This window comes from Gorilla gorilla, chromosome 6, assembly GCF_029281585.2.
Source record: "Gorilla gorilla gorilla isolate KB3781 chromosome 6, NHGRI_mGorGor1-v2.1_pri, whole genome shotgun sequence".
NCBI lineage: Eukaryota > Metazoa > Chordata > Mammalia > Primates > Hominidae > Gorilla > Gorilla gorilla.
The window spans coordinates 153485065-153510331 of record NC_073230.2 but is presented as its reverse complement, the minus strand read 5'-3'; the positions used below and the strand labels follow the sequence as shown (position 1 = coordinate 153510331).

General features: G+C 38.0%; 1 protein-coding gene across 5 annotated transcripts in view; it reads left to right on the top strand.

Moving 5' to 3' along the window:
- TPK1 (thiamin pyrophosphokinase 1) overlaps positions 1-25267 on the top strand; it is a 391781-nt gene that overhangs the window by 270888 nt on the left and 95626 nt on the right. For 4 of the 5 annotated variants that reach the window (XM_063708824.1, XM_063708825.1, XM_055392198.2 and 1 more), the window contains exon 8: positions 24752-24863. In XM_063708824.1, coding sequence (XP_063564894.1) covers positions 24752-24863 — 112 coding nt within the window. Of the gene's footprint in view, positions 1-5742; positions 5797-24751; positions 24864-25267 lie in introns of all 5 variants that reach the window. The other variant, XM_063708823.1, reaches the window with a different exon arrangement.

The window sequence follows — 25267 nt, the reverse complement described above, 5'->3', positions numbered from 1 at the left end:
GTGTTGTGTAAAGCCCTATAGGTTTTGATAAATCCTATAATATCATGTAGCCACCAAATACCATGAAGTATAGTTTCAAGACCCTAAAAATCCCTCGAGCTTTGCATATTCATTGCTCCCCACTTTTCCCATACACCAGGGAGACTGATCGTTTTACTGTTCTTATAGTTTTTCTTTATCCAGAATGTTATATAATTGAAATAATACAGTATGTAGTCTTTTTAGAATAGCTTGTTTTGTTTAGTGATGTAAATTTAAGCTTCATTCATGTCTTCATGTCTTTTCTGACGATCTTTTTTTACTTAGCATTATATTTTTAAGATCTATCTATGTTGTTATGTCTGCATTGATTCTTTTCCTTTTAATAGCACTATGTGATGGACAACTAGTACATTTGCCCATCCACTCTCTGGTGGATAGCACATTGCTTCAAAATCTTAGTGTCCCAACCCCACTCAGCTCTACCACCACAAATAATGTAATAAACAGACTCACATATATGCCCTTAAGGACCTGTGTATTTCTTTGGGATATATACCTAGGAAAGAAATTGTTAGAACATAAGACATGTCCTTGTTTTATTTGACTAGTGTCAGATTGCTATCTGGAATGGTCTTAGCAGGCCAGCAACATGGTTTTTGTTTTTTTTTTTTTAATTTGTGTTTTAGAATTAGCCCCATTTCCCCACCAACACTTCATATTATCAAAATTTCTGGATATAAGTATATAGGAATCATGTGGTAACTCACTGTATTTATTTAAATTTCTATAATTACTAATGAGTCTGAACACCTCTTCCTGTGGTTACTAGATTTTACCCATATTTATATGTAGATGATGTATTTTTTAAACTGATTTGTAGTTGTTCCTTGTATATTTTAAATATGAATATCATGTCAGTTTTTAACATGACAAAATACCTCTTCTGACACCATCATCTGTCTGTTAGCTTTGTTCATGATGCCCTTTGTTGAACAGATTTATCAGTTTAATCTTTGGCTTGTTGGATGACGGTACTATTTACAAATATTCTGAAAAGTGAGAGAGAAATAGGGTAGGCTAGAGTGGGGAACAGGAGTTTTGTTTGGCTGTATTAGGTTAGAGATGCATTGAACCTTCAGGTAGAATTCTTAAGCAAGTAGTCAGACATGTGAATCTGGAATAAAGATGAGGTTTTGTTAGTATCAACCTTGAAAGTTGTTTATTTTTTTGTTTGTTTCTCGAAGGTTTTCTCCTTTTTTTAAAACTGGTACTTTGTTGTTTAAAGCTATTGACAAAATTTCTACTTAATAAATTGGAGCTGGGAGCAGTGGCTCATGCCTGTAATACCAGCACTTTGGGAGGCCAAGGCGGGCAGATCAACTGAGGTCAGGAGTTTGAGACCAGCCTGGCCAACATGGTGAAACCCCATCTCTACAAAAAATACAAAAATTAGCTGAGCATGGTGGCATGCACCTGTAGTCCTAGCTACTCAGGAGGCTGAGGCAGGAGAATTGCTTGAACCCAGGAGGCAGAGGTTGCAGTGAGCTGAAATCGCGCCACTGCACTCTAGCCTGGGCAACAGAGTGAGACTCCATCTCAAAAAAAAAGAAAAGAAAAAGAAAAAAGAAAATAAATTGCAGAAGACACTTTGAATTGCATCATAGTGGATTTTTTTATTTTGCTACATATATAATTTTTATCATATTTTTATCCCAAATATTTAATCAATATATAGTCACGGTTCCCAAAGAAATGTGCAGTTCCAACCCTATTTGTCCTCTTCCCCTCTGGCCCCCTTAGCTTGTTTCAAGGGTTCTCTGGGTATATTTCATAGAACATTTTACTGTTCCCTTTGTAAATGGTGATATTTCTCCATTTTACATTTAGATTCTAAGAAACAGCTCAAGGTGACTCTCATATTTAAATTGAATATGGAAATAGATATTTTTGATGCAAATTTATAATATGTTCATGGGATTAAGTTATCAAGCATTGAATATTATATTTTCAAGACCCTCTTCCTTGAGAAGAAAATGTTTATAGACCTGTAGGTGTGTATCCTTTTTTACATGGTAAAAAATACTTCAGAATTATTGTTAATAAAAATAATGCTTTAATTGATGAGGTTTTTTTCAATAGAAATAGGACACTTTCATACAATTTTTGTCAGGTCTTTGATATTAGAAGTTAATCTTTGACAACTGGGCTTGAAAACAACAGAAAAAATATTTGAGCCAAACATTAATATTAATATACTTTTTTTAAGTTTCACAAAGATAATTAATTTTAGATTCCTCCTACACTGTATTTCTGTTTTACAGGATTTACGTTCTGTTTTCATATAAAAAATTATTCATATTATACACAATTGTATATCTGTAATTTGACTTTTTGTAAATTGTAACCAATTCATTATCACATGTATGTACTTTTGGTTGTTGTAAATAATCCTAAAATCCTAGTTAGGATATAAAATTATTAATACATATTTACAATTTATATCCTAAACTATATTTATAGTTTGATTTTTATTATGTAGGAAGAAAGTATATTATCTTAGCTATTTAAGTTTATAGAGGTAACATTGTCTCCAAAAGGGGATGTGACCATCCTAGAAAAGCTAAAATAAAGAAAATCTTCCTTTTAGGTACAGAGAAAGAAAAAAACAACAACAAAACAAAAATGCCTTGTATTGCTTTGCTGAGGACTCATAAAAATGACTGGTGGTGCTTTCAGGCATCATTCATCAGGTTTACATTTTAGAGAAAGAAAAAGTCTCATTATCCACTCTGTGCTCATTTAACTTTTAAGTGCTTAGAAGACTTGTCATAATCTAGACTCAAGCTCTGAAATGGTAAATCTTGACACATCTCAATTTTAGCAACTCATCTTAGCAGTGCTGGAACTCTGAGTACTCATAGGTACAGGAGCTTTATATCCTATTTTGCCCTAATTCTTTCACATTTTTTATACATCACTCCTAACTTTATAATGTTGTTAGCTTTTACACCTTCCTTTATTTTAAAACTGGATTAGTCTAAAAGTTTCCTATTCAGTAAGAAGTACCAAATGAACTATTGAGCACGATGCATAAGCATTAACACATTTAATCGTGGAGGGCAAGTGAAGAGTACAATTCAAATGGGTCAGGAGAACTAGATTTCTGTGAGGTCATTAAGCATTCTGTTTACCTTAATTTTGTGCTCTTATGACACTGCCCTTTGCCATACCATGCAGACTTCTTATGCAGCAGAAACTGTAGAAGTTTAGGCTAGGGGAGAAGGGACTGAGAACCTATATGTTTTTGTTCATTAGTATCTGAAAAGTGATGAGTTAAAATGTGTGGCTACTTATCTTAAAAGTGTGTGTGTATATATATATATATATATATATAATCATACATATCATTGTTTTACTTGCAAAAGTACATTATTTATGATAACATTTAGATACTAACTTTCCTCATTTGAGGAAGTAGTAGTAAAATGTGTGGCTACTTATCTTAAAAGTGTATATATATTATATATATATATGTCATACATATCATTCTTTTACTTGCAAAAGTACATTGTTTATGATAACATTTAGATACTAACTTTCCTCATTTGAGGAAGTAGCAGCACTCTTTCCCTTCAGAATACTTTTTTTTATAACTTGCTTAAATTGAATGAGGTCATTTATTAATACTCAAAGCTAATAAGGCATCATCCTGTAACTTTCAGAAGACGAATTTAAGTAGAAACTATTTAATAGGGGAAAAACTGCCTGGTTTTTAAAACTTTCCTTTTATACTTTGTAATGTCAGATTTTTTTTCTTAACAAAAAGGAAGTTGGATAAGACAACTCCTTCAAAATGAATCCTAATTTATCTCTATTGGATGCATGTGCAAACCTAGCTCCTGTTCCACCAGTGTCCAAGGTTTATAAAAAATTGAACAGCTAATTTTTAAGTAGTATTTAAAATTCATTGAGAATGTAAAATGACCACAAAATTATATTTTTCCAATAACTTCTTATATCCACTGTGATGTCCAACTTAGAGTCAGAATGTAAGGGTTCACATTTTAATTTCTACTTGGACAGTATGCCCAAACTCTGAACTGTGAATGTATGCCATTTATGGAGATGCTAGGATGTAAAAGCATTCAAATTACGGTGCTTTTAAGACAAACAGCAATTTGGTATTATTGGTTATTCTTTCTCCTACACTAGGCACTATACCCATTTATTTGGTCTATGTTTTCACAACAGCCTTGAGATTTTCGGAAAGTGACCTAACACTCCTGTATAGACTGGTCTTAGGATGGGGACCGAGGCTGAACCTGGGTAATATGGACAGAGGTGAATTTGTAGTAATGTGTTTCATGTAAAAGCAATGCATACAAGTTTTGACCCATCTTCTGCTTTTTGTTTTTTTTCCATTGGCTTGTCTGGCAAAATTAGAGAATAATTAAAGGTGAAAAACAAAGCCTCCTTCCTCATACGGCATACCTGTTTAAAAATGGAAAACTATAAAACTAATTTCACTGATCATAACGAGAAATATATCTATGATAGTAATTTAAATAGTGTGCAGCTTGATCTCTCATTAATACTTTGGTAATTTATAAGAAAATAACAGCATCAAGAAAATGTGAGGTCCATATTATCTTATGTTTTTTCACTGCTCCCCTCCCAAAAGACATACCATATTAGAAGTCAAATTATAATCAGAGGGCTGATGGTCAAGAAGGAATTAGCATGATAGGAGTGAGAGGAAACCGATGTATGATAGTATCAGATTTTAGGAAAAATTGATGTGCTCATTCTCATGCTGGGGATATTCCTCCCAGTGGGATGAGAATGCTTGAAGATGGGAGTCTTCTGTCTACTCCCCTTTTTATCCTCCTCCACGTGAGGGTTGATTTTGCTGATGTGGCTAAAATACTTGAAGTCAGAGGCACCACAAAGTCTAGTTCTCTACCCAAGGTTACATTAGTAGTTAGAGACAAGATGTGGCTGGATGGCAAATGCCTTTCAAGGTATGTTTATAACCAGGAAATCCTAGAATTATTCTGCCCATTTCAGGTCACATTTTCCTTTCAGGCGTGTACAATATGAAAATCTTAATTCAGCAATGAGGCCATTGGCCTTGTTTTAACCTGCACATTGTAAGAATATGGGTTATATAAAGCGGCAGAGGAATGATCGTACCTGGACTGCTAAAATCTCTGTATTCAGAGTGTAACTTCACAAAATTTGGCAAAAATAATTGAAGAGCAGTGGATGACATATTTAATTATCTCTTTCTCTCAATGAATTCGTTGATGAGTTTCAGTCTATTTCACTCTGGGGGTAGAACTACCAAATAAGACATTTTGATTAAAATATAAAAAATAAAATTCAACAAGTCTGTAAATGACTATTTCAGTGTCTCTAGCAATGTGTAAAGGAGCAGGACTGTATTTCTCAATGAAGGTAACTTTTTAGTATCAAAGTTAGAATTTGACTGTTTTGAGATTCTGCATTGAGATGTGAAGTTATCTGTTAATTATTTTACTTGAAAGAGTATTTTAAAAGGAAGATGAGCTGTGTCCCTACCCAAACCTCAACTTGAATTGTATCTCCCAGAATTCCCACATGAGGGGTAATTGAATCATGGGGACCGGTCTTTCTTGTGCTATTCTCGTGATAATGAATAAATCTCACGAGATCTGATGAGTTTCTCACGGGTTTCCACTTTTGCTTCTTCCTTATTTTCTCTTGCCACTGCCATGTAAGAAGTGCCTTTTGCCTCCTACCATGATTCTGAGGCCTCCCCAGCCATGCGGAACTGTAAGTCCAATTAAACCTCTTTTTTTCCCCAGTCTTGGGTATGTCTTCATCAGCAGCATGAAAATGGACTAATACAGAGGAAATATACCTTTACCTGTGTTTCTTACTTGGAGGAAAGTGTCAGTCATTTTCAAAATTTTGAATTATTTAAAATTAGGTCAGTGATGTCACAGTAAGTTAACTTATATTGAGTAAAGTTGATTTTCAATGAGAAACAGTTATGGTGTTAGGTGACAAAAAAGATTTCTACACCAAAACAAACCCAACCATATTCTGGCCTAAAACTTACAAATAAATACTTCTTGGAAATTTAAGCCAACCATTTTATGTTATGGAAAAATCTTTTGACCTTCTCAGTAAGATTTAACAAAAGTTTTTTTTTTGTTTTTAATGACAGAGTACAGGATTAGTATAGGTTAATTAATTTGTTAATTTATTGTTTGTTTTATTTATTTATTTTTTAAGATGTAGTTTCACTTTTGTTTTTCAGCCTGGAGTGCAGTGGTGCCATCTCTGCTCACTGTAACCTCCTCCTCCCCAGTTCAAGCAATTCTCCTGCCTCAGCCTCCCGAGTAACTGGGATTACAGATGCTCCCCACCATGCCTAGCTAATTTTTGTATTTTTAGTAGAGACGGGGCTCACCATGTTGGCCAGGCTGGTCTTGAACTCCTGACCTCAAGTGATCCGCCTGCCTTGGCCTCCCAAAATTCTGGGATTACAGGCGTGAGCCACTGCACCTGACCAGTATAGATTAATTTATAATTTATGGTAACAGGTTTGTAAGTTTGTTTATCAAGAAGTAATGGCTAGCTCTGAGCTTGTTGTCGCAACACTCTTGTACTAATGGAGGCCCATTATTTCAGGGTTCTTCTTGTTTCTAACACTGACACATAGTCTCTGTCTTTACTTACTTATTTCTTAATTTCTCAGTTATATTTTGAGCTACTCTAAGGATTGAGACTAATCATGTTCTGTTTTCTGTATTCCTAATCCTTGAATATCTTTCTAAATCCTTATTTACTTGTATTCAAACTTTTACAGTTCCATACCAAACATTCCCTTTTATAGAATATGACATTAACTTTGGGAAAAAAAGGCCAGACGCGGAGGCTCATGCCTGTAATCCTAACACTTTCGGAGGCCAAGGCGGGCAGATCACCTAAGGTCAGGAGTTCGAGACCAGCCTGGCCAGGAGTTCAAGACCAGCCTGGCCAACATGGTGAAACTGCCATCTCTATGAAAAATACAAAAATTAGCCAAGTGTGGTGGTGGGCGCCTGTAATCCCAGCTACTCTAGAGGCTGAGGCAGGAGAATCACTTGAACCCGGGACACGGAGGTTGCAGGGAGCTGAGATCGTGCCACTGTACTCCACCCTGGGGGATAGAGCCAGACTCCATCTCAAAAAGAAAAAAAAAATGGAAAAATGTACTCTTCTTTTTAGAATAAACTAATAATACTGGAGAGAACAAAGCTACTAAATATATTAATACTTCATGGCAACATGAAACCATTACCTGCATGGTTACAAGTCAAATGCATGGAATGAAAGCAAAGTTTTTCATCAGTCAGTGATTGTGACTCTTACACTAGCTTTCCACTCTTTCCTGTTAACCCTTTGTTGTAATCCCCTATTCTCTGTTTGCATATTTTTAATGCCTCCCTTTTTGCTTGTTCAAATTCCAAAGAAGAATATTTTGTGTTTACATGACAACTCTATGCTGTTGAACAGCTTAGTGGGATACTTTTGTCCGCACAGCCATTTAGGCACCTAATGTGTTTTAGGCTCTATTATTATCAACATAGTTTCCAGAGTTAGCCAGGGTTCATGTCTATTTCACACAGTTAAAAAAAGAAAAAAGGAGAAATGAAGGCATGCACATGGAAGGCTGAGAAGCAGTGTGCATCGCACCTCGCATTGGCTACTACAGGCCACTGCTGGGGAGTCTAGGATGTACCCTAGCCTCCTTTGCCACAAAGCTGTATTAATATTCTCTAGCAGATACCACATTTGGCAGAGTAACTACAACTGCGGCTACTACTTGGTTGAGTTTGTAATACTTCGTCATTCTCTCACATCTTTCTGATTTTTGTAGCAGACCAGAGTAAAGCATTAAATGAGGATGTGAGGGAGTCACTCATCAAGTGACTCTGACCTCTTTCTCTCCTGGATTCAATGTTATCTTTAAATTATCTTCTTAATGAGGAGGAGAGAGAGGAGTGACAGTTTCAGATGCTTCTACTTGGCCTTCCTCACTATAGTAGCTTTTATCCCACAGGCCAAGGAACCAGTGTGGAAATTCTGCCAACTATTGAGTATGTTCATTCTAACCATATAGTCAAGCACCAGAGAGTTCATGGACTGAGTGGGCTCACTGTGAGCCAGACTAGATCACGGACTCCGTTTATTACTCTCCATACCCCATCTACCCCCACTTTGACAGTGGGCCACAATGATGCTTCAGGTCCCTGGGTCTTAATATCAACTCAGGTTCTTATTCAGCAGTGATGGTTAATCTCCATGCAATGTGTGGATGTCCTCCTTTGCCCAGTGGTTACCCCAGAGGTTCCCATGGTCACCTCAGTAAACACTTGTGGATCTCTTTAGGGAAGGACTAGGGAATCATCAGTTATATAAATGAGTGGACAGAGTCCTTCCTCCTGAGAACTCATCCTCTCTTTCAGTTTATACTGAAATATATACCATTGCTTATACTTCTGAGAACTGGTTTATGGCCAGAAATGGGGCAAAAGGTCATGAATTTATTAACTGATTTATTTTAATCATATAAATGAAGCAATATTTCTGTTGCAATCCATTTATCTTGTCTCCTGGAACTTTGTGTCCTAGTAACCATCTCCAAAGTTTTTTGCAGTTAAGGTGCCCCTGGCTGTAACTAGTCTTGTCACTCGTTCTGATAATTGAGCCTACCCTGCTTTTGACAGTTAGTGGCCATCATCTGGTCTGTTATGGTAGGATCCTGTCATCTCAGTTGCTCTCCTGGAGCCCAGTTCTGTGTAGCATCTTCTACCATTTGCATCTTTTCCTACCAGCCTTAGTCTATAGAGGACAGCTTCCACAGGACTTCTTTTGGATGCTGGTATCCCTTTCACTAGCTCATTCCTTCTCACTTTTGTCCTCCAGCTTCTCATAGAACAGAGTTAACTGATGGACTTTGGCTTCGGGTGGCATACCTACTCTAGCGTGCTCACTTCTCTGAGCCTTTGGATCCCTTCCATCCTTCACCATTTGCCATTGAAATTCTAGAAATTTTAATTTCATTTACAATAAACCATCACTTCTTCCCAACTTTCCAGAGCCAACTGGAGTTTTATTACCACTGTCTACTAGAGTCCTCTGTAGGGTGGTACATTCTCTGTTATGCCAAAGTGCTTCATTATCCATAAACTAGCCCTTATCTTACCTTAGGTTTCACCCTGTTTGATCCAGCATCTTTGGGGACCAGTCCTTTATTACACCAAGTTGACTATGTCCCGCAGCTCTATTGGAATGTAGTCCCTTCTTCCCTCAGCAGTGCCAGCCCTTTCATGGCTGGGTTATGTTGGACCTTCACCTTTGTTATTGAACTGGTGGCCAGGAGGGGATAAGAGGGGTAAATCTGGAAGGGTGACATGTTCCCTTATAAGGCAGAGGTTCTAAATAATCTCAAGGAGAAGGTGAGTGCTAGCTGTTAACTGGAAAGAAAGAGCCACTTCTGAAATCTGTAGATTTCAGATGAATCAAGCAATGCAAAGCTTTTTTTAATGTATTTATTTATTTTTATTATACTTTAAGTTTTAGGTTACATGTGCACAATGTGCAGGTTTGTTACATATGTATACATGTGCCATGTTGGTGTGCTGTACCCATTAACTCGTCATTTAGCATTAGGTGTATCTCCTAATGCTATCCCTCCCCCCTCCGCCCACCCCACAACAGTCCCCGGTGTGTGACATTCCCCTTCCTGTGTCCATGTGTTCTCATTGTGTATATACCCAAATGATTATAAATCATGCTGCTATAAAGACACATGCACACGTATGTTTATTGCGGCACTGTTCACAATAGCAAAGACTTGGAACCAACCAAAATGTTCAACAATGATAGACTGGATTAAGAAAATGTGGCACATTTACACCATGGAATACTATGCAGCCATAAAAAATGATGAGTTCATGTCCTTTGTAGGGACATGGATGAAGCTGGAAACCATCATTCTCTGCAAAGTTTTTTGAGTTCTTGAACTCAGATTTTCCTATTCTGTTTTTCTGGGTCCTACTCCTTCCCAGTTAGTTCCCTGACCTCGATGTAGCAGACTTGGGAAAAAGAATATGCTGAGAATTCAACCTTCAAGGGAGCTCTGCTACCTATAATGAAGTCCTAGACCTAATCCTCAGCTTTTGATACCCTGCAGGAGATGGGTTCCTTTACAGACTTCCAAGGATGTTCACTGGATTTAGTGCCATTCATACCTACTCATTGGAGTTCTCTATCATGTGTGCCTTACAACAGCACATGTATAGTGCTATACAATGAACTTTCATTCATATCGCATGTTGTGACAACTGCTGCCTTCTGAATTGATGCAAGTGCTTGTTCTCATATTTAAACCATCTCAGTTATTAGCCATGACAAATATTACCTCAATTTTGAAAATTAAGGAATTGAGACACAGAGAGATTAATTTAACTGTCCAAAGTCACACAGCCAATAAGTAGCAGAATAGAACTTGTTCCCGGGTAGCCAAATGCCAGAGTCTATGCTGATTCTCACTACAATGATGCTGATTCTCTTGGTACTGTTTGATGCCAACCAAGTATGAATTGAAACTTAAATATAGCAACTGAAATCAAATGCCAGTATTTTATGATAAAACAGACATCTGGATGAACCTTAATATGATTATATTAATTTTATTAAGATAAACAGCTAAATGAAAAAGCAGCATTTCATTATTTTTATAAAGGGTGTATTGATAACTCGTGAGTTGAAAACATGGCAGCAGATTAAAGATTCCTGTTTTTCACATTGTATGGCTTTCAGACTGTTCACCAGGTGTGTCAGCACATTTCAGAAGAAATGTCCAGCTATTGTGACTGAGCTGCTAAATGCCAAATATTTTTAAATAATGTTACTAATTATTAGAATAAAGAGTTCCCATGACCTACTTCTTAATCGGCCCTGCAACAATTACTGATATCTCATAGAGAAAAAAACACAAGATTTTTTCCTGTCTTACTCTATTTGTCCTTAATTTTACTTTTTTTTCTAAATTGTTAGTTGCCTATGCATCTGTGTGACTATTTTCACTTGCCGTTGTGTCATCAGCTGGTATTATAGTGAGCCAAAATTATCCACATCTTCTTAAGTATGGAACAGCTACATCGTCATAGAACTTATAGTGATGGACAGTCACTAAGTTTGCAATTGTGTTAAATTTGAATTTGGAGAACGAAAGAAGAGAGGTTATTAAAATGCCAGGGACACACAAGAGCCGGACCTTTTTTAAAAAAATAATCTCAAAGGCAGTTTCTTATAGATGACTTTAGAAATTAAGCCCTAAAAACGTCCTTGGTGCACTGGTCTTTCTAAGTACTGGCATTCAGCAATGAAAATGCAGTGCTTTTCTTGTCCATGTCTAGAGTAAAAAAGCACTATCAGTTATTTAGAATCTGATTTATACCTTAAGAGAGTGGCTGCCACTCTCTGTGATTTCAGGGAAGTCGGGTATCGAGGAGCAATTTTCAAAGAATTGAAAGCTGATGCAGGGTTATGAATAAACTCTGAGAGGTTTGACCTTCCGTGTCAAATGATAAGGCCATAAATATGTTGGTAATTCTGCTTTGTTGTGAGCACCTGTTCTTTTTCATCATTGTGGAGTTTCTAGGATACCAAAAATTGATAACTGTAAAACTGAAATATTTTATTGTATTAAAAATACTAGAAAAGTAGACAATACAGGGTAGAGAACAGTTTTTTGCATGTTCCTTTTGAAATGTGTCTGGAATTGGACCATCCAATTTTGAAAACTTTACAAGGTCCAATCAAATTCAGTATAACAATATGGTCATATTTTACCATTTATTTGAATGAAGACAGCATAAGTGGTTTTTGGACAGGAACGGAGATAGTTAATGTATAATATTTTTAATGCTTTTTTCCCCAGTATGCCAAATTCATTATGACATGTGGTTCATTCTTGTTCAGATGGAGGCTTTGTCAGCAATCACATACAGTACAGTGTGTTTGAGCATTTTCAGTGCTGTTAAGCATAAAATGTTCTGTTTTAATGATTATGTTTCCATCTTCATTAAATAACTGTTGAGGAACCTTTATTCTCTGACTTCACCATTACCTTTCTCAGACTGATATCCCAGGAGAAAACAAAGATAAGCAGGGGAAAAAAAACAGTCCAGATAACTCCCAGAGAAGAGGAGGGAAAAGTGGTCATTTTCTTTTATTTTAGAAACAAAAATAAATAAATAAAACTTCTTATTTTTTACAATTTTAAAAGAGACCCTTAAACTCTTTTGAACAAACACATAAAAAACACCAAAAATGATTTTTCTGTTTTATGGTGGTCTAAAAAAGCAGAAAGAGCACAAGGAATGACAAGGAAAAAAGGCAGTGGGCATACAAAGATAAAATAGTGCAGACAAAGCCATCTGGAGAGGGACAGCAAGAGATTGAGAGTGTGTTAGTTATCCATTGCTGTGTAACAAATTGCCCGAAAACTTGGTGGCTTAACACAAGAGTAAACATTTATTATCTTTCAAAGCTTCTCTGTGGGTCAGGAATTTGGTCTTAGCTGGACTTTTCAAGCTTAGGGTCTTGTATAGCTTGGTTGTCCTGGTGTCAGGCATCAGATTCCATGTGGCTGACAAGTTGGTACCAGCTGGTGGCAGCGATGGGTGTGAGGTTGGATTCCTCTCAATACAGACCTCTCTAAAGGGCTGCTTGAGTGTCCTCATGACATAAGGATTGGCTTCCCCCAGAGCAAGTAATCTTCAATAGCAAGCAAGAGGGCAGCTGTATTTTTTTTTTTAATGATCTAGCTTCAGAAGTTACAATACACCCGCACTTCTGCAGTGTCCTGTTGGTCATACAGGTTAGCTTATTCAGTGCAGGGAATGCAAGGGCACAAATACCAGGAGGCAAGGTTCACTGGGCGCTGTTTTGGAGCTTGATTGCCACAGAGAAATAGGGAAGAGAGTGGTAGACAAACACAGACACACAGACCTATATGAACAGGAGAGGGGAGAAGACTGGGTAGTTGAGTCAAGTCCAGGGTGAGGGTGATCATGTTCTCCTGAAGTGCGCTTGGTTTGTGACAAGTGTAAAGGCCGCTTAATATCAGTTGTTAATTCTAACCCAACCTGTCACATCTAGTATGCTTAATTGTACTCTCATTACAGTAATCTTTCTAGCATCAAAATGGAAAGCTTAGTTGTATTAAGGCATATTTTTCTCAGAAATATTACCACAATTTTACCTTAAAGGATAAAAATCTATATATTTCCCTTCCAACACACACACACACACACACACACACCAGTATCAGTGCTTTTACATTTCTCATGTCAAAGTATCTGATATAGAAGAGGTATCAAAATAAGACCACTATAACAATGAAGATTGTAATCTACATAACTTGAAAGGAGTGTTTATTCTGACATTTTTGCCCAAACACAGTAGGTTGTAGGTTATGAAGTACTTCTCAAGTTGCTTTCAGAAGACAACTGTATCCCAACATTCAAGATCCCCAAAATGAGAGGCAGGTACATTGACTTTCTAAAAGTAAAAGTAATTAATTGTGTTACCTGTGATTTAATCCGTTTGTTTTCTAAACATAATGATAGCAGATGTTTTTGGAGCATTTACTCTTTGGCAGGCACTATTCTAAGGGCTTTGCATTTCAAGCCATTAAGTTCCCACAGCAACGTTTTTATTCTGGTTTTGTAGTTAAAGAAAATGAAACTTAGACATGATAGAAAGGGATTGAAATCCATGAAGTCTTTCTCTAGCACCTACAATACTCTCTGTCTGTCTGTCTGTCTATCCATCCATTCGTCTGAGACAGAGTCTTGCTCTGTCACCCAGGCTGGAGTGCAGTGGCACGATCTCGACTCACTGCAACCTCCGTCTCCTGGGTTCAAGTGATTCTCCTACCTCAGCCTCCCAAGTAGCTGGAATTACAGGCACCCGCCACCATGCCTGGCTAATTTTTGTATTTTTAGTAGAGACAATGTTTCGCCATGTTGACCAGGCTGGTCCCGAACTCCTGACCTCAGGTGATCCACCCGCCTTGGCCTCCCAAAGTGCTGGGATTACAGGCATGAGCCACCGTGCCTGGCTTACAGTACTCTTAATGGTCACGCTGCATGCAGGGTAGATTAACCCAGGCAAGTTCAAAAGAAGGATTCACTAACAATGACAGTGATTTCCTCAGACTCCATGGACAGAATCTATAGTATCCCCAGACTTCTCAAGAGTTAGAAAAAGAAAATGGAATGCTTTCTGAAACCTGGGAGTGTTTCTCTTGAGGGAAGGGGTCAGCCTGGAGGTAGGTGGGTCTGATTTACTTTTTAAAGGGATCATTTTCATCTGCTGGTTTGGGAACAGACTCTAGTTCTAGTAAGGCAAGAGGAGACCTTATTATGGCAAAGTGCACGGGGTGGTAATGAATGAGACTGTGAGATGTGATAGGAAGTGATAGGAATTCTGAAACTATTTAGAATAGGGTCAATAAGATTTCTTTATGGGTTAGATGTGGGGTATGGGAAAAGAAGAAATCCTTTGGCCTAAGCAGTTGGAAAGATGGAGTAGCTTTCAACTGAGATCAAAAGCTGTGAATGGGGTGGGTTTGAGGTAAAAGGTCAAGATATGTAAAACAGGCAATTGGACATGCAAAAGCAGAGTTTGGGAGAGAAGTCTGAGCTAGAGATCCAAATTTGGGATTCCACAACATCTAGATGATTGAGATCACAAAGAGTGTGAATATGGGCATATGAGGGAGGAGGATCTTGCTGAGAGTAAGGAGTTGAGACCCTCCATCATTGAGAGTTTGAAAAGAATGGGAGGAGCCAGTGAAAGACACATGGGTTAAGAGGAAAATCAAAAGAGTGTGGTATTCTGGAAGCAAAGTAAAGATAATTTATCAAAAAGAGAGAATGATAACCCATTGCAAACACTGCTGATAGGTCAACTCAAATGAAAACTAATAGTTGACCATTGAATTTAGCAACTTGGAGGTCATTGGATTTCTCAGTGAAAGCCAGTTTGGAAGAGTGATGGGGGCAAAAGCTTATTTGGTATGACTCTAAGACAGTATTAGGTCGTTCTTGCATTGCTATAAAGAAATCCCTGAGACTGGGTAATTTATAAAAGAAGAGGTTTAATTGGCTCTAGGTTCTGCAGGCTATACAGGAAGCATAGCAGCATCTGTTTCTGGGGAGGCCTCAGGAAGCTTCCAATCATGGCAGAAGGTGAAGGGGGAGCAGGTGCATTACACAGCAAAAGCAGAAGCAAGAGAGTGGGGGGTGGTGCCACACACTTTTAAATGACTAGATCTCACAAGAACTCACTCTCACAAGAATAGCATCAAGGAGATGGTGCTAAACCATTCATGAGAAATCCACCCTCATGATCCAGTCACCTCCCACCAGGCCCCACGTCCAACGTTGGAGATTACAATTCAACATGAGATTTGGGCAGGGACAAATATGAAAACTATATCAAAGACAGAATAGAGGAGAAGAATTGGAGACAGTGAATTTAGACAGCGCTTTCTAGGAATCTTAATGTAAATGGGAACAAATAAATGGGTTAGTAAGGTGGTAGATGGCAGATGAAGAAGGTCAAGAGTTGTTATATGGAAACTACTAAGCTTAGTGTTTTCCTTTTCATAATATTTATTGTACTCCTACTGTGTACGTAATACTATACAGATATATATATATATATATCTGTGTGCAGTGGCACATGCCAGTAGTCCCAGCTCCTCAGGAGGCTGAGGCAGGAGGATCACTTGAGCCCAGGGGTTTGAGGCCAGCCTGATCAATGTAGCCAGAACCCATCTCAAAATTAAAAAAAAAAAATCAATAAGATCTTCTTCTCTCCTTGAGGCATTTATCTTCTGGTAAGGGAATTAGACTTGAAATAGTGTGTGTGGAGAGCAGAAGGTATGCAAGTAGCCCAGATTACAAGTTCAACAAAGGATTCTGAGAAGGATAGTGGATTAGGTGGCATCTGAACTGAATGTTGGGACTTGTACCATCTGAATATTAAGCCTACCTGCTTTTCATTAATATTTTCTAAGATTGGGGGAGAGAAGCAAAATTGTCCTGTTTGTTCTTGCTTTATGGTACTGGATTTTTTTTAAAAAATGACTATTGTATCTCAGTTTTCTTGTTCATAGCCCAGTTATTGATTTTGCTTTAACCATTCTTTGTGAACTTCTGGAAAACCCAATAGACATGTTTTGAAAACATGAATAAGTGTTTCACACAGACTTATCTGCATCCTCCGCATATTCAGTCACCAACACAGAACAGCGAAATGAATGGAGACATGATAACGTAGTAAATAAAGAGAATGGGACATTCTATTGAAGATACATGGATGAGGTCAAAGAAGATAGGCATTCACAGACTTATTCATTCATGTACTGTACGAGTATTTATTATTTAGGATAAACTTTAGGCAAGGTCATGCAGAAGCTTAACTTGGAAAGTGAATATAGGGAACAAAAAGGAAGAATGGGGAAAAAGCAAGCAATGAGATAAATGGGCCAGACTGGCTTTTAAAGTTAGAGCCTAGAAATACATGATGACATAGTAAAAACAAGTGGGCTTTAAAATCACAGCATACTTGGGTTGAGATATCACACCTACTGTTACTAGTTGAGTTATCCTGAATGAGTTCATGACTGCCCTGAGTCTACAATCTTTATTTTAGCAGTAATTCTACCACACAAGGTTGTTATGAGAATTATAGTGCCCAGCAGAATATTTGCACCTAGCAGATACTCAAAAATTGTTTCCTCACTGCTATGGTCTGAATGTTTGTGTCTCCCCTCCCCCGTGCAAAACTCCTATATTGAAATCCTAAACCCCAAGTTTGGAAATGGGGTCTTTAGGAGATGATTAGGTCACGAGAATGGAACCCTTGAATGGGATGGGTACGCTTCTGAAGGAAGCCTGAGAGAGACGCCTTGCCACTTTCACCACGTGAGGACAGACTGAGAAGGTGCCATCTATAAACCAGCAAGCAGGTGCTAACCAGACACTGAATCTGCCAGCATATGGATCTTGGGCTTCCCAGGGTCCAGAAATTTGAGAAGTAAATTTATGTTGTTTATAAGCTACCATTTTGTGGTGTTTTATTGTAGTTGCCCAAATAAACTAAGATACTCATTTTTCTTTTCTTTTGTTTGTTTTTTTTTTTTTTTTTTTTTTTTTGTTTTGAGACGAAGTCTCGCCCTTGTCCCCCAGGCTGGAGGGCAATGGCGCGATCTCGGCTCACTGCAACCTCCGCCTCCCGGGTTCAAGCAATTCTCTTGCCTCAGCCTCCCAAGTAGCTAGGATTACAGGCGCCTGCCACTAAGCCTGGCTAATTTTTTTTTTTTTTTGTATTTTTAATAGAGACAGGGTTTCACCATGTTGGCCAGGCTGGTCGCGAACTCCTGATATCAGGAGATCTGCCCGCCTCGGCCTCGCAAAGTGCTGGGATTACAGGCATGAGCCACCACGCCTGGCCAAGATACTCATTTTTCGCCCCGTTTTTTCTTTAACTAGATCTTTCTCATTATTTCTTCCAGGTTACAGAGTTTGATAGTCATGCTGGTTTTCGAAATAAATAAATGCAAATTTGTTGTCTTTCCCTGCACACTTTCTTCAGGAACACTAACAATATCCCATGAGCATTATTAACACGAGAAAAAAATCACCAGACACCCAACATTCAGTTAAGCATGCTGAACATCAGCCATACCACATTCTCAGCTAGCAGAAACGCTGCCTGGAGTTTGATAATGAATAGGATCATTCCAGTAGTTCTCCCTACGGTTGAACCATCTCCCCGCTTATCCTCCATTCTCCTGCCAGTCTTAATGACTTGTAGCTTCTGAGATAACATCAAAGCGAAGTGCATGGGGATTGATGAATAGCTCATCTGACAAAAGGTGGGGGGTTCAGGTAGAAGGGAATGTTTGTGCTTACAGTAATTGTGGGAAGCTGATTGTCTATTGAAGGGGACTCTCTTTGGTAGCTCTTTTATAGTAAGAAAGTTGGAGCAGTTAATAATACAGGAAGAAAGTTGAAATATGTATTGCAGTACCAGCATTCCAATCAACTCTTTTACAATTATAGAAAATGTGGGAAATACGTTAGTATATTTAGAATCTGAATGAAATATTACTTAAATTATTACTATCACTAAAAAAAAAGATAACTGAGTTATCGCAGTATTTGGCTAAATTCATGTTGAGAATTCCAAAAAATAACTTGAAGAATTTCACATTGGGTTTAGTGACCAGATATTAGGCTTCAGAAGGAGTTCTTAGAACTTTTTTTAAAATGATGAACAAAGTAAAAGAGGTATGCTCTTATTTAAAAATTCATTTACTAAAAACTAGAGCTTCTGTATGACAAATTGGAGAAATGACTCTCCTTAAGATATCTTAATGTCGGCTGGGCACCATCGTTCATGCCTGTCATCCCAACACTTTCAGAGGCTGAAGTGAGCAGATCACGAGGTCAGGAGTTTGAGACCAGCCTGACCAACATGGTGAAACGCCGTCTCTACTAAAAATAAAAAAATTATCCAGGCGCGGTGCTGGGCGCCTGTAACCCCAGCTACTCAGGAGGCTGGGGCAAGAGAATCGCTTGAACCTGTGGTGGGGGTGGAGGTTACAGTGAGCCAAGATCGCACCACTGCCCTCCAGCGTGGGCGACAGATCGAGACGTTGACTCAAAAAAAAAAAAGGAAAAGGAAGGTATCTTAATGTTTCATGGAGGTATAGCATTAAAATGTTTTTCTTTTCCCTTCTTTCTGCTAATATTTTACATTAGTCTTATGAGGGCTAATCACACTTATTTTTCTTTAAAAATTACTGGAGCAAAGTGGCCAGGTTTTTAAAAAAATAAAAAGCAGAAAGGAAAGAAAGTGTGGGTTCAAATTAAACCTGGAGGAGCTGATAAAGGGAGAAAAGTAAATCAACATATATAATATGAGTGCTTGAAATGCTATTCTTGGCACGTTCAACGTGTTATTTCATCCTGAAAATAACTCAGGGAGGTAATATTGTAGTCCTCATTTTACAGAAACACATAAAATTACATTTTAAGTGTATTTTGAGCACTAGTGACAGGGTCTTCATGATTATTGGTGTACAGTTTACTTGTATCCAATTAAGCAAACATTATCTAGATCGGGGTGTCCAATTTTTTGGCTTCCCTGGGCCACATTGCAAGAAGAATAATTGTCTTGGGCCACACATAAAATACACTGACACTAACATAGCTGATGAGCTTTAAAAAAATAGCAAAAATATCTCACAATGTTTTAAGAAAGTTTACGAATTTGTGTTGGGTGACATTCAAAGCTGTCCTGGGCTGCATTTAGCCCGTGAGCCGCGGGTTGGGCAAGCTTGATCTTATCAAAGAATAATGCGTCTATCTCTTGAGTCCTTTGAGTTCACCTGGACCTTCCCTCATCTACTCAGATACTGCGAGAAGATTTTTCAAAGCATATTGACACCTTTTCATCAATACGTTTTCTTTAAACAATGAAACAATCAGGTATTTATTTGATACATATGTTCCTTCCACTGTGCTGTAAGTCCAATAGAAAAAAAATTAGATTCTTGTTCTTCAAAGAAAGTTTATTCTTTTTAGGGATACAACATGAAACTATTTGAGGGATGCAATACAGTACCAAAGTGCTACATTTTGTAGCATAAATAATTAAAATTGTAGCATTCAGGAGGAAGTCATCTTTGCTATTTAGAACACATAGGGAGATTTCGTTAAAAAAGTAAAGCTTGCATTTTGCTTTGATGTTTCTCTGGATTGAGGATGGAGAGACAGTATAGAAGCAGACAGGAGAGCATGGGCATCCTGATCAGATGCTATGTTAAGAAAAGCATTTATCTAAAGTAATTTGAAAACTCTGAGATCACACTAACTCAAAATATATCTTTCAATGCAACCTGTCCTGTTTCTGCTGTCAGTAACGCTTACTTCTGGGATAAATATTGTCTCTAGAAGTCATCATTTAAGATGTCTATATCTTTTGAAGAGGCCAAGAGTGGGTTTTTCTCTGACTGGAATAAAAGGAAGGTGTGAAGATAAGATATGATCCATTGTAAAAAAGGCATAAATGCAGAGGTGATAACAAAGCAGAGACATCAGTGTCATGTTTTATTTTGAAATATCCAATGTGAGGCGATTGATAAGGAAATTAGCCTGTCATTAGAGTTATTTACTATCTCTAACAACAGTAGGCATTTCATACATGTTTTTGACTTTTGAATAAACTAACTTAACTACATTAAGAAGGTTTTCTTTTGGATAACTGTTGAGTATTGTCATTAACCCTTTAATAGTACAGCTAGCTCATGTCAGAACACGTATGTGATTTCAGCCAGAGGTTATTGACTAACTTCTAAAACAAAAATCAAATGGAAGTTATTAAGTTCAAAACATATTCTTGAAATGTTCTGACTATGGAAATATTAAACCAAAATATGCTAGTTTTGGGTGTTGTGTGAAAGACATTATTCCCAATCAACATTTTCCTAAGTCGATTTCATGAAATGAAGCTTCCGTGGGAAATTACGAGATGATATTTGAGCAGCAGAGGAAGGTTCTGTAGTGGAGTAAATTTTGGAAACACTTATTCAGGTAAACAGGGTTTGTGTTTACTTGTTTTTGCTGCAAGATTGCCTAGAACATCTAACATGCTGGCAAAAATCGTGGTTTCCAAGAGGTGAATTGACAAAACGATTTTTCCAATCTGTATTTGACCCTGGGAGTAATGTTCTATGGAAAGCACTTTAGAAAATGTTCTAACATGATTTGAAATTCTAAAAGCTATCTGTAGATAACATATTAATGCTTTTTCAAAGGGAACACCCCTCAACTTAATATATATACATGCAACATTAATTTGATACAGGCTATTTCAAATGAACCCAATACACTTTTATTTTGAATTCTACATTTGTGGAACAGAATCAAAGAAAATATATAAGACTTCCAACTCTGAGGTTTTACAACTACAAGTTCACTGGGGAGACCCTTTATCTTGTGACTACTTTCAGCTATGTGAGCAGTCACAGTATGAAAATATACCAGCACAAAAGTCTGTTGTGTAGGAGAAGTAACCTTTTTTCCTGCTAAATATAATGTAGATACTTCTGTCTACTTCTTTTACTCTTCTTTCCTGCAGGCTATTTAATTTCCTGCAGTGTTTGTTGATAAATTTTTAAAGTACCTGGACCAGCTAACAAAAGATGAGCTACCAGAGACTGGCCTTGTGTTTAATCCATCTACAGCAATGTTTCATTCATACAGGGTCTAACCGTGTGCCACTAATTGTGGCTGCCATTAGCCTCAGAGTGTAGGTTCAGCATTAACAACAACTTGATGAATGCATGGCCACTTTATAAACTAGCATTGGCAGCTTCTCCTTGAATTGTTTACACTAAATCTAATGTGTTTATGTTCTTTTTGTGTTCAATGCTTTCTGAATGATCTTGTTAATTGGCTGTATGTTTTGCGGTATCCACACTGAAATATCTTAGCACAAAACTTGGCATAGTTATTGGATTTAAGGATGTTGGTATGTAAACAGAATTCAGATATCTCTCTGATATTTTTCTTTCTTTTATTCTTTTTTTTTTTTTTTTTTTGTAGAGACATGGTTTCACTATGTTGTCTGGGCTTGTCTCCAACTCCTAGGTTCAAGTGATCCTTCCACCTCAGCCTCCTAAATTGCTGGGATTACAGACATGAGCCACCATGCCCCGTCAATGTTTGGTATTTTTCAAAGGCAAAATCTAGAGTGAGCTTTAATATTTTCTCTCAGTTATGTCATTGTCCTTTGGAAAGTGGAGGTATAATACAAAACAAAGGGACAGCGCTTTCTCACCCCTTCATATTTGTGTGTATTTTGTTCTACCCTGACATGACAGTCTAGGGAAAGTAATACTGTTACGCTGTTTGTCTTTAACATGATCGTAAGTATGCTTTCCAGCACGCATACCAAGCAACATCTGTGTTACCTTTCCCTAAATTACAATTTCATATTATTAAGGTTGTTAGATGTGTTGAAATAACCACAATTGGAAAAGCAACCTGACTGTGATTGATTTTTGTTCTTTCTTTACTATATAGGGCTGCCTTTGACTTCAAAGAGTTATCTTAGTTCAGAAAAGAGGCCAGAGCAGGAACCTGTGAAATGATTCATGGGACAAGATGGAAGTAAATGATGAGTTCATGCGCCTCTAGTCTCCAGTAATGGCATAAATCCATAGGGAAGTTCTTTAATGTCAGCGTGTATGCCTGCCTGTGTCAAGTCACATATAGGCTAGCACATATTATGAATTAACAAATCTGGGGAATGAACAAAAATTCCTTTATACAGTTGTTCAATTTCAAAAGATGTCATATAGACTTGAAGATACAGGAGGAAAGCAAAGTATTGCTCTCACTTAACCATAAAAACTGTATTTGCATGTTTATAAACACAAAGACCATTCACATATGGCTAAGCACCTTTTTGGACAAGAGAAAACATGGTTAATTGATTGTGGGCTAAGGCCTATCTGTGACTTCTCAAGTCCACAAACGAGTTTATTCCCAGACTGAAAATTTTAAGGCCTGTTGATTCTTTAAAATAATGAGGAAGGCAATGAATATATAGCATGCTTACTACTATGTCATTTAAATCATTGGATTTTATAACAGCCCTCCTCTCCCTGGGAGAATAAAACTTAGCATGTATATGTGCTGTTTCCTTTGCATTATACGATACAAGTTGAAGAATACTCTCTTAGGGAGTTAATATCACAAATTGAAAAACACTTCCTTCTTTCCTTCGCCATTCTTAACAGAAGTCACCTAGGAGCACCAAACATGCTAACGTATTCAGCCAGGCACTGCCAAACCATTAAGCAGGCCACAGACAGAGGAAAGAAAATCATCAATTAAGAGACAAGAACTAACTGTAACACACTGAAAATAAGATAGCTCAAGAACACAGGAATTCCTCTTTGATAAGTGATGGAGAAGTCGCACTCTAACAACAGGTCTCATTGTCAGAAACACCGTTATCAGATGCAGAAGTACAGAGATCTGGACAAGGTGTACCTTCCTTTCCTTGTTCCACTGGTGCTCTCTTGAGCCCTCCACTCTCTGCCCCCAAAATGTCCAGAATGCTACAGGTTACCTATAACCCCTCTGAAATTGCTGTGTTTTCTGATGGGAACCCTAAGAGTACTGCCCTTCAACAGGAAACTGGGTGGCGATCCACCTACATGATAAGTCGTCACCAATTCCTGTTCCTTATCTGCTGAAGCCAATGTAATGCTAAGGAAATCCGAATTTCTAAAACATCTGTCTCATCAACTCCTTTTTTTTTTTTGAGATGGAGCATCGCTCTGTCGCACAGGCTGGAGTGCAATGGCACAATCTTGGCTCACTGCAACCTCTGCCTCCCGGGTTCAAGCAATTCTTCTGCCACAGCCTCCCGAGTAGCTTGGATTACAGGCACCCACCACCATACCCAGCTAATTTTTTTTTTTTTTAGAGACAGGGTTTCACCATGTTGGCCAGGCTGGTCTTGAACTCCTGACCTCAGGTGATCTGCCCGCCTCAGCCTTCCAAAATGCTGGGATTACAGGCGTGAGCCACTGCACCTGGCCTCATCAACTCCTTCTATTAGAAAGAAGGTTTTGTTACCTCTTTGAGCACTTATTTTAAAAGTGTGCTATGTTTGGCATCTAGGGATGGTCATTTGTATTCTGTTTAGTATATCTGTCTTCAGAGAGAATTATTTATATAATGGAGAATGGTAGGAAGAAACAAATCTCAAATTTGTGTGGCAAGCTATTCAATATAAATCAACTTGGGGTGGGGGGGAGGAATTCTATACAAAAGGAATAAAGGCAGCTCTTACCTAAAAGAAAATAAAAACTTTTTTAGAAAAACAAACAAACAAAAAAACGCAAGGCCAGGTGTCGTGGCTCATGCCTGCAATCCCAGCACTTTGGGAGGCTGAGGTGGTTGGATCACTTGAGATCAGGAGTTCGAGACCAGCCTGGCCAATGTGGTGAAACCCCATCTCTACTAAAAATATAAAATTAGCTGGGTGTGGTGGTGCCTGCCTGTAGTCCTAGCTACTCAGGAGGCAGGAGAATTGCTTGAACCTTGGCGGCAGAGGTTGCAGTGAGCCGAGATTGCAACATTGCACTCCAGCCTCGGCAACAGAGTGAGACTCCATCTTAAAAAAGAAAAAGAAAAAAAAAGCAGAATACATTGTAATGGCTGCTGAGAAGCAGCTGTCTTTGTGTGTTTCTCTTTGTGTGGTACCTTTCATTTAGGATAGGTTTCAAACCCACAGTCCTATTGCTATGAGTTTGGTCTCTGGAATTGGCAGGTGTAGGTAGGAATCCTTATCTGTGTGGTTCTATGTTAATCTCTGCAAGCTTCAATTTTCTCATAGTTGAAACATAATTAACAATAAGATATCAGATACTTTGTAAAATTATTGTTAGGATTAAGTCGGGTGAAAGTTCCTAGGATTATTCAGCACATATTGCAAACATTATTTTGTGAGGATTAAGTATAATAAGCCATGTGAGGGTTGTAGACGCATCCTGCCCAGGTCTTCAGTGCACATTAACATTCCTTCTCTCTTCCCCTTCTTAATGATCATTTCTTGTCTCCTTCAGGGAAAGCACAGATTGCATGTAGACACTGGAATGGAGGGTGATTGGTGTGGCCTCATTCCTGTCGGACAGCCTTGTATGCAGGTTACAACCACAGGCCTCAAGTGGAACCTCAGTAAGTAGAACCTTTTCATAAAGGAATGATTTTTTTTCTTTTTTTCTCTGTTTCTTTCTTTCTTTCTTTCTTTCTTTTAAATGTCTCTGTGGTCTATACCTAGGAGGAATTGCTGGGTCATATGATAACTCTATGTTTAACCTATTGAGGAACTGCCAGATTACCTTCCAGTGTGCCTGAACCATTTTACATCTCTATGTGCAGTGTAAGAGTGTTCCGGTTTCCCCACATTCTCAACACTTGTTATTATCTGTTTGCTGGCTTATAGTTATCCTAGAGCATGTGAAGGTGGCATCTTATTGGGGTTTGATTTGCATTTCTCTGATGACTAATTATGTCGAGCATCTTTTCTTGTGTTTATGGAACATTCATATATCTTCATTGGAGAAATGTCTGTTCAGCTC